The sequence below is a fragment of the Athalia rosae genome, chromosome 5 (genome assembly GCF_917208135.1).
Source record: "Athalia rosae chromosome 5, iyAthRosa1.1, whole genome shotgun sequence".
Lineage (NCBI taxonomy): Eukaryota > Metazoa > Arthropoda > Insecta > Hymenoptera > Athaliidae > Athalia > Athalia rosae.
In genome coordinates this window covers 10,189,207-10,197,845 of record NC_064030.1, presented here as the reverse complement: position 1 = coordinate 10,197,845, position 8,639 = coordinate 10,189,207, and the positions used below count along the sequence as shown (strand labels likewise).

Genomic DNA, 8,639 nt, shown 5'->3' with positions numbered 1-8,639 from the left:
TTCGATACATAATCGAGTCTCGTTTTTACGGGGTACAAAAATTTTAGCCTCTTTAACGTAGCGGCATCTGTGCGAATATTTCTTGCTGCCTTTTTGACAGATACATATATAGATATATGTTGTGCCTTGACAGCTATAATTTCTTTGAAAGGTTAGAATCGAGTACGATCGGTGAGCTGTTTAACGTTCATTTAAACGTATTTTACATCACTAATGTGCCATGGAGGAGGTTGACAATATTATTATACATTCTTTGCGACAGATTGGCTGGTAAGTCACGATCATTCGAAATTTGACTTCCGATCTGTCATATGACCCCGTAACCTTTTGGTGCTTCGAACCTCCCTGCGTATCTTGACGGGAAAGTGGGTGGAACCGGCTTCATTGTTAATCAACTAGACAAACACATGATATAGATTTATCGTTTCAGCGGATTTGTTTCACACGATTTGATTGATTATAAAACATTCGTACTTGCATGGATGTCGTCATTATTCATTTAAAATCTAATCCACCCAACTATTATTATGCCACGAAAAATCGCTGAAATATTTAGGAAGTTTTGATTAAAGATCTATACTTTCGATGACTTATTTCCTGTGCCTCCTATTCAATCATCTATCACTTCCACAATACAACTTCTGAATGATGCAGGATATGTTGGCATTTCAGTGACATAGAAGAAGATGTAACTAATTTGAGCGGTTTTAATACTGAATTGGTAGTCGAAGCCGCAGTTAGATGTTTAGACATAATTCGTCCGGGGCTCGGAGTGTCCACAATTGTGCCTGCAAATATGGCAGCACGATTCCGACTGGGAGCTACACTGGCTCAAGCTTGTTCGGTAAAATGAGAATCTATTTTAGCATAAATGAAAGTTTACTTGCAGTATCATAGAAGTATTTGGTATAAATAAATGGTCACTCCTCAGGAACTTGGGTACAGAGGTGACATCGGCTATCAAACATTTCTGTATAGTTCGGAGGTGGATCTACGTCGATTGTTTATGTTTCTGATTGAAAAACTACCTAAAGAAAGTGACAAGACACTAAATGAACCCACCAGCAGAGTGGCCCTCCTCGAAAGACAGATCGCTGATGCTGTTTCTCGGGATCTTTCTGCTCCTTGGCTGCCACATTATTGTCACAAACGAGGGAGCCGGAATAAAGGGTCGACAGATCATCATTTTAAAACAGTTGATCTAGATATACCGAGTCAAGGGAAAGGCGAAGGTGATGAAGATATAGAGTTGGATTAGATTTGTAACTTTTTTAGTACTCTCTTATTGCTCAAATTTCAGACTATCAAGACTATTATGTTAACTACCAAAAGGCAGTGACTGAACAAGTACCAGATGAAAAATACCTCATACCTTCTCTTGTGACACGTAATGCAAAATTACTGCATTGTGCTCCAACTAATATTATAGAGAGACTCGACTGGTTACATGCCCAAAGACTGAATGAAACTGCAGCTGACATAATACAAAGTGAAATTGAAATTCAGAGCAGGTTTGCTTTGAATCAAAGACTCCAGTTCTCAGAATTAGCGGTGAGAAGAGATAGATAGTTTCTAATGGTGTACAGGCATAGGGTTTTATATATTTTCCTCTACAGCAGGATACCAAAAACGAGGAAAAAGGCTTGACAGCTCAATCCATCTCTGAGGTTTCAACTCCTCTGAGTCGGGAAGAAAAAAGGGAAATAAAAATAGACAAAATTAAATCAGAATGCGAGAATCTCAGAAGTGATTTGGATGAACTGCAAATAAGTGTGAAACAGCTGACCACAAAGTTGTCCCAAGTTAGTGTAATGTTAAGTACTGAAGAAAAGGAACTTGAGCATTCTGAAGAAAGGCGAAAAATCAAAGCGAGAACCTATGACTTGCTCCCCGAAGGAGAAGAAAATATCAAAAAATTAGAGGCATTGATCGAAGCTGGAGCTAATAAATTGGCTAACCTTGCAGTACAATGGGAACGACATCGGCGTCCTTTAATTGAGAGATACAGAGATGAGAGGGCAAAATATTCGACCAAAGCTGTGAGTAAATAAAGTTATGTGCTAATTTTTCTTTCAGATATATCTTGTAACATAAGGTCTTAAATTCAGAGTGCTAGTCGAAAAAAGGTGGACGAACTGAAACTACTCAGAGAAAAGGAGAAAGAACTATTAGAAGAATCTCGCAGCAAGGATCAACAGTGTGCGCAATTACTTGCCGAGATTCCAAAATTACCAAAAGAGGTTAACCGATCTGCGTACACTCAACGAATTCTAGAAATAATAAACAATGTGAGAAAACAACGAGGTGAAATCGACAAAGTATTGGCAGATACCAGGGGAATTCAAAAAGAAATTAATACGCTTACCGGAAGATTGGAAAGGTCATTCACTGTTGCTGATGAATTAATATTCAAAGATGCAAAGACAAATGATGCTTCCAGAAAGGCATACAAACTGTTAGCTACCTTGCATTCCGATTGTGGAGAACTGGTCACTTTGGTTGAGGAAACTGGAGCTACAGTAAGAGAAATACGGGATTTGGAAGAGCAGGTAAGCTAAGAAATATTTTTATCTATACATATATCTCCTATTAAATCACTTACTTGACTTCAAAAATTTTTGTCTCTGTTGAAGATTGATTCAGAGTCTGCAAAAAATGTTGGAGCAAACCTTGAAAGAATTACCGCAGACTTGAAGCAAATGCAACAAGAAACGGCAACACTAACTGCACAACTGCAGAGTAAAAACTCGTGATAGCAGTCGATATAGGCAGAACAAAAATTTATATGAAAATACCTTTTGAGGTATGAATGTATAACTATTTAAAAATGGTAATGAACAGTGCGCTTTTGCAGGCCCGATGCTTTCTGTTGTTGAAGTATTGATATTTTCTGAGCGTAGCTATTAAATAGTGAGAGCTCATATGGTATAAAAATTTGGAGCCTAATAATTGGAGAAGTGCAAACATCCAACCGTAAAGGTAGTTTATTTTCTTAATTTTCTTACGCAAGGAGCTTCAAATGGATCAACTTGTTATAGGTATACTACGATGAATAAATTAAATATATTAATTGATAATTCCAAGCACTCAAACAGATGTGTAAAAGTGTACAAGCTTGGTTATCATTCATTATTACTATACACTTATCCACGCCCCTGGGTACAACTACAACGACTTCAAATGTAGTAAGTAATGAATACATTGGCAGTCTCTTCATTGAATCACCGAACCAATTCGGATTGCTTGGATATAACATTTTGAGAGTATGTTTTGGGGGCTGCCTATCGTAACGTATAATTGTTGATGAATGTAACCAATGTATTATGAAAAAAAGCAAAATGAAAAAAACAATAAATATAAAAACGGAAGTACCAAGTCGTTTAAAAGATCATTTCAGGTTGTTTTTTCTATTATTGGGGAATAAGAAAACTATATATCAATTTTTAATGATAAATGAAATTTATTTGCATAGATGGAGCTAAGGGAAAATCGTTAAGATTTTTTGTGAATAAAATATCAATTACTGTATACAAAACTCTAGTTACGAGCTCGAGTGGGCATTTCTGGAGGTATGTAATTTTCATTCACAGACTTGGGCTTCCTCTTTTTGCCAATCGGTTTCCTCGTGTATTTTGGCTTTTTGCTGTCAATAGTCAGATCGATTTCGTCTTCATTTTCAAAGAATGTTAGAAGCTGTTCTCTTTCGCTCAACTCCTTTTTGATCGCTGCTACTTTAGCCAACCTTTCCTGGCGGTCAAGTTCAGCCAGTTGCTCATTAAGCACAGACTGCCTCTTTTTTTCCCAGTCGTCAAAATTCTGTGGAGGAACATTGTATGAATGAAAATTCATGGAATTATTGAAGAACGTCATTCTTTCTACATTGATAAACAAACCTGCAGTTGTAGAGAAATGTCTCGATCTGCTTGTTCGGCAATTACCTCTCTAACTTTTTTCTCGATTGCTTCTTCGAGATTTTCTTTAACCAAATCGCATTTTTTGAAACCTTCTAATGCTACAGTAAAATCTTTGACTTCATCGTTAACTTCACCTTCAGGAATTTTTGACAGTTCGTTTTCGACTATTTTTATTGCGTCTTCATACACAACTTGTTGAATTCCCTTTTGGGTCCACTCTTTGATTAGATGAGCGGCGGCGTTATATTTTCCATAAAGTATTAAACCGATTAGTTGATAGCTTCGCCCTAATGAATCACCAAAATGTTTGCCAAAAAAGTACAAGGTTTTACCAACAATATGTGCTGGTTTTTGCAGATCAAAATGATCATCAAAATATGGATTTCTCAAGAAGCCTACCCGCACTTTAACTATCTCTTTGCTAGTGTCTACCACAGGTTCTGGCTCCCTCCAATTTCCAAAATTATCTATGCACTTGTGGCTTGCATAAATAGCAATTATGTTGGAAATTGGATTTTGTGTATCTTCTTGAAACATGAGTAAACTTGCAACTCTTGCTGCTGATACATAATCTTTCTTCTTTATGAGGGAGTCCATCAAAATGTTAAGGGCAAAGTGATCAGGAAACAAGCCATAATTCAATCTGTCGTGTAACATGGAAATGAGTTCTTCTATGCGATCTGCTTCCAAAAAGCAACGTACAACTGCATGATGAGTAGAATCAAAAGTATTGGTAGTTTCAGCAGACATTCGGAGCTTGTACAATATGTCCACAAGTTCATCTATCTCTTGGGATTCAGTGGAAACCACGTTTGCTAATATATCGACATCGACTGCATGTGCTTTGGTGTTTTGGTTGAACTTTTGTTTTAATTGAAGGTAAAAATCTTCTGCGACTACCTTATTCAGTAGAGGTGATTCTAACCTTTGCTTCCAAGCTTCGTTACAACGGTAGGCATTTGACAAAAATGTTCGATTCTGAGTCGTTGATACGTTCTTCAACTGTAAAGTGAATCTTTCACAGATTCTCACTGTTTTCCACATCTTATCCATATCAGTCACTGCTTATTTACTCATTCGAAAGCTACTTGAGAATGTAATCTAAGGTTAACCGACAGTGAATCGTCGTCTGCTAAATAGACTCACTCGATCCATCAATCTCTTCGGGATGCAGACAGAAGTAGGCGACAACAAATAAATACTTTGGGTACCGTCGTCTGCTGATTACAGTGATTAGTACCGGTAGGTTTGTTTGTCTCTATTATTGCAAATTCTAAAAAGGAGTATTATAGTTCCTCAATACTTTCTATTCATCCCAAAGTATTAAAACCATGCTCTTTCCCTTGAAGGAGTCGTTGATTTTTGATTCATAGGTTATGTCTACGTATATAAGAGTCTGTTCACCGACTATTTACTAATGAATTCAGACTGATTCGTTGACTAATACATTGCCAATTTACCTTGAAATTTGTAGATCTGCCATGCAGAGCCTCAAATCTTGTGTGCAATTGTTGAGCACAACCGGAAAATTGATCAATTTGCAGTCCGTATTCTTAGATGCCACCAGAATAACTGTGTTGTTGCCGCGATGTGATATTCACACATCACCTGCAGTAAATGCCAAAGGATCCAAACCAACACACTGGCTTCAATACAATAAAAAAATCTTCCCTGTTCAAGGTCCCAATGAAGAACGACGGCCAGCGGTATATATCTGACAATATAAGTATTTGTTTAGAGCAAGAAATCTCTAAGCTTTTTATTTTTCAGTACGTTTGCCACATGAAACCCAACATCAAATATAGTCCAAAAAATATGTGGTATGTTGCTATCCTGGTGAGAGGTTTGAGCGTTGATGAAGCAGTAAAACAGCTGAGTTTTGTATTGAAAAAAGGTGCTGCAGCTGTAAAAGAAGCAATTATTGAGGCACAGGAGATGGCGGTATCCCAACACAACGTGGAGTTCAAGAGTAACCTTTGGGTCGGTGAGTACAAAGTATAATAAATTTGTTCCCAGTTCATTTATAACCCATAATCGTTCATATTCTTTCAGCTGAATCTTTTGTGGGAAAAGGTTTGGTAATAAAAGGTTCTCGAAGACATGCAAGAGCTCGTATTGGGGAGGTGCGTCATACGTACTGCCATTACTTCGTTAGATTAGAGGAGGGATCACCACCCGCAAACTATTATTTGCCAGCGCCAAAGAACAAGCAAGAAATGCTAGATGATTGGTTGGCAGAAATGCGTAAACGCAAGATCATATCATCACTGTAGACATTTTTCACCAATGCCAGGTTCTTTGTATAGATGTAATTCCGAATTAAAGATTTCTTTTAAATCAGTTTATGTTTCAAAGTTTATCCATGTCAGGTGTTTTATTATAACGAGAAGGTCAAAAGTATAATGATAAATCAGTGTTGGAATTTTACAACGTTTTATTTTGCGAAGCATCTAATTCCATAGTTGTAGCATGGTGGAGATAGCTGTTTCTGGATGGATAGATGGAGCTTACAACTTCAACTTTGTCCTTCTCCAGTGACGCCTCTTGGCATTGTAGCTGTAACAAAATTGGTCAGTATTAGATATAAAATTATCGAGGACTTCAATTAATTCCTAACCCACATGACAATGACACATGTACACAGTATTTGAGGTTATGTTATACTGTTATGGTGGCATGAGATTAGTTCAGCTGCACTCATTCAAGAGATTGAAGATGAATGAGAAATCACATGTGTACTATTTACAGGTATGTAGTTCTCGAACTTGATCAATAGTCAAAATTTGTTTGCTCTGTGCAATATCGGGCATACAGGGTTAGGTCAGGGATTTAGTTGGCACAAGTTGCAAATTTACTATAATAGACTACGAACGAAGAATAAAATTATGATAAATGTTAAACGTTTTTGATAGGTGCTAATACATTTTCATGAGTGGTTTACTCACCGAATGGTATTACCAGTACGCATCCTAACCCACTGTGGAATAGGTCTGTTTTGTTTTAGCTTTTTGGCAAGCTTTCGCTTGACGATAAAGGTCTTGTGCGCAGCCTGAAACACAAAAAATGCTATATTGAATATCCGACGATAAAACTGTGCTTAATAATTTAATTCAACCGGCACGATGCTGTGAAACGAGCCGGATTTCGATCGCTAAACTAAAAACCCACCATTCTTCTCAACAGCACGCAAACGGAAGAGTGAAATTTTGTGAAGTGGTGTTAGGCGCGCGCAGCCCGTAAGCCTTGATCCAAAATGTTGACGACTACGCCAGTCAAGTTAACAAATATTTCGTGAACTAGAAATCAGTTAGTAAAAATTATAGAAAATTATGTCGCGCCTGCCTGAAATGAATATTAAAAAAATGATCTATCTCATACAATTTGTTGTTGTCGTTTCTAGACAAAAATTATTGGTGACTCGATGATCAAGGAAAGAGCAAATACCTGCTGTGATCTACTTCATCGATCGAACTTTGTCAAATGTACCCGAGGCGCGGTCTCCAAGATTTAAATCAAAAGTGAATAATCATTGAGATCAAATATTCAACGTCGGATTCAAAATCATTTTTGTGAAAAAAAAAGCTGTTCATTCTCATTTTACGTTGGAATACGAGTGAAAAAGTTGGAAGTCAGATCGGAGTAGAGTCAAAACTGATTTCTCATTTCAAAACTGATGTCCCATAACGTTGACCGCTGACTGGAGATTCCTATGACCAGTTATGATTCTAACATGCACATTGAAATGTTTTGTTTTCATTTAGCAAGGTGAAGCGTAAGTGATTTAGAGATCTACGTCAGTTGTAAGTTAGGCCTCGAATCTTCCGGGAGTACATAATTCCCGTCGTCGGTATTCTGTTGCTACAGCGGCTTGCCATGCGTTGTCATCGTTATCCCGCATTAAGGTTCTACGTTATTGTTCAGAATGAGTGGGATCTACAGTGAGGTGAGTCTTCTAAGGTAACTTGGAATCGCACGTAGAAAAGCAACGGCCCTTATAAGATAAACTTGTAGTGCAATTGCAGTAAATTTTAGGCTCAAAAGCTACCTGCTCCATTCCGTGATGACGCGATACCGATAACGCGTGGTATACGTGTCTTCTGGAGGTTTTTCTTTCCTCTGCAGATTAAAACCCTTTTTTATTTCAGAACATTTCTCACGGCGACAGAACGGTTATCCGATTGTTTGAAAAGGTGTCTGTTGATGGATCTATTAATTAGCAGTTATTATAGGACGACGGTCACGCGTACGATCAATCGTCACATTTCAATAAAATAGCATTCTTGCACATCTATCTTTCACGTACCTACCTATATCAGGAATCACCTACTGTATACGATATTATTCGATCGAATCGTGTCATCGCTGCAAACTTTACCAGGTATAGTTTTAGATGGTGTGTAAAGTATGTACAATCTATAATATATGCCAGTTTGCTTCTATTCTCGATCGCATAATTTTTTAATTACCCCTTTTGTTACCTTTACCTCGTGTTATTTAACACGTTTAAGGATATCCGAGTCTTTTACTTGTCAAGTCAGAGCCCAGGTAATAAAACAAGAAAAAAATGACACGCGTCTTCTGGTTTCGTGAGCCGGTTGCAGATCGCCTCCTCCTTGAATTATGAAATTGACCGATTTGTCCTCTTCGGACTCGTCGGTCGGCGCCCTCGAGATGATCGTCAACCAGTTCAAGACATGGTACAAGGAAACGGAGAAACGGTAAGTC

The 8,639-nt window shown here is 37.7% G+C and overlaps 4 protein-coding genes and 1 long non-coding RNA gene across 8 annotated transcripts; 2 read left to right on the top strand and 3 right to left on the bottom strand.

Moving 5' to 3' along the window:
- Window positions 1-15: 15 nt before the first annotated feature.
- On the top strand, window positions 16-3,391 carry LOC105685456 (coiled-coil domain-containing protein 22 homolog). Of its 4 annotated transcripts, XR_007278609.1 has the most exons (8): window positions 71-270; window positions 673-844; window positions 932-1,232; window positions 1,301-1,551; window positions 1,617-2,039; window positions 2,109-2,549; window positions 2,634-2,979; window positions 3,039-3,391. XR_007278609.1 is itself a non-coding variant. In XM_048656086.1 (7 exons), the coding sequence occupies exons 1-7, from the start codon at window positions 117-119 to the stop codon at window positions 2,751-2,753; spliced, it is 1,743 nt and encodes a 580-aa protein (XP_048512043.1). In that variant the 5' UTR covers window positions 16-116; the 3' UTR covers window positions 2,754-3,391. The 4 variants fall into 4 exon arrangements, 3 of the variants coding, with proteins under 3 accessions (XP_048512043.1, XP_012254976.2, XP_012254967.2); XM_048656086.1 differs by having other exon boundaries at window positions 16-151; window positions 2,634-3,391; XM_012399553.3 differs by having other exon boundaries at window positions 1,620-2,039; window positions 2,634-3,391.
- On the bottom strand, window positions 173-666 carry LOC125501112. Its single transcript, XR_007278613.1, has 2 exons — window positions 475-666; window positions 173-395 (listed from the first exon to the last, which is right to left on the bottom strand). It is a non-coding gene; the product is annotated as an uncharacterized LOC125501112 (long non-coding RNA).
- Window positions 3,392-3,440: 49 nt separating the features above from the next.
- Window positions 3,441-5,130, bottom strand: LOC105685982. The gene is made up of 2 exons (XM_012400502.3): window positions 3,894-5,130; window positions 3,441-3,816 (listed from the first exon to the last, which is right to left on the bottom strand). Exons 1-2 carry the CDS (start codon window positions 4,965-4,967, stop codon window positions 3,538-3,540), a joined length of 1,353 nt encoding a protein of 450 aa, XP_012255925.2. The 5' UTR covers window positions 4,968-5,130; the 3' UTR covers window positions 3,441-3,537.
- On the top strand, window positions 5,004-6,254 carry LOC105685987 (39S ribosomal protein L22, mitochondrial). The gene is made up of 4 exons (XM_012400515.3): window positions 5,004-5,156; window positions 5,389-5,620; window positions 5,685-5,898; window positions 5,967-6,254. The coding sequence occupies exons 2-4, from the start codon at window positions 5,396-5,398 to the stop codon at window positions 6,185-6,187; spliced, it is 660 nt and encodes a 219-aa protein (XP_012255938.2). The 5' UTR covers window positions 5,004-5,156; window positions 5,389-5,395; the 3' UTR covers window positions 6,188-6,254.
- A 76-nt stretch (window positions 6,255-6,330) lies between these two features.
- LOC105685999 (60S ribosomal protein L39) lies at window positions 6,331-7,190 on the bottom strand. The gene is made up of 3 exons (XM_012400525.3): window positions 7,083-7,190; window positions 6,860-6,963; window positions 6,331-6,470 (listed from the first exon to the last, which is right to left on the bottom strand). The coding sequence occupies exons 1-3, from the start codon at window positions 7,083-7,085 to the stop codon at window positions 6,422-6,424; spliced, it is 156 nt and encodes a 51-aa protein (XP_012255948.1). The 5' UTR covers window positions 7,086-7,190; the 3' UTR covers window positions 6,331-6,421.
- Window positions 7,191-8,639: the final 1,449 nt, after the last annotated feature.

Excerpts from the sequence above, each read along its gene's own strand:
- LOC105685456 (XM_012399544.3), top strand. The coding sequence starts at position 221 with ATGGAGGAGGTTGACAATATTATTATACATTCTTTGCGACAGATTGGC. Across the intron at positions 845-931 it reads CACTGGCTCAAGCTTGTTCG|GAACTTGGGTACAGAGGTGA; the intron begins GTAAAATGAGAA and ends GTCACTCCTCAG. Across the intron at positions 1,552-1,616 it reads TCCAGTTCTCAGAATTAGCG|CAGGATACCAAAAACGAGGA; the intron begins GTGAGAAGAGAT and ends TTTCCTCTACAG.
- LOC105685982 (XM_012400502.3), bottom strand. The coding sequence starts at position 4,967 with ATGGATAAGATGTGGAAAACAGTGAGAATCTGTGAAAGATTCACTTTA. Across the intron at positions 3,817-3,893 it reads ACATTTCTCTACAACTGCAG|AATTTTGACGACTGGGAAAA; the intron begins GTTTGTTTATCA and ends GTTCCTCCACAG.
- LOC105685987 (XM_012400515.3), top strand. The coding sequence starts at position 5,396 with ATGCAGAGCCTCAAATCTTGTGTGCAATTGTTGAGCACAACCGGAAAA. Across the intron at positions 5,621-5,684 it reads ATGAAGAACGACGGCCAGCG|TACGTTTGCCACATGAAACC; the intron begins GTATATATCTGA and ends TTTATTTTTCAG. Across the intron at positions 5,899-5,966 it reads CAAGAGTAACCTTTGGGTCG|CTGAATCTTTTGTGGGAAAA; the intron begins GTGAGTACAAAG and ends ATATTCTTTCAG.
- LOC105685999 (XM_012400525.3), bottom strand. Across the intron at positions 6,471-6,859 it reads CGTACTGGTAATACCATTCG|CTACAATGCCAAGAGGCGTC; the intron begins GTGAGTAAACCA and ends ATTTTGTTACAG.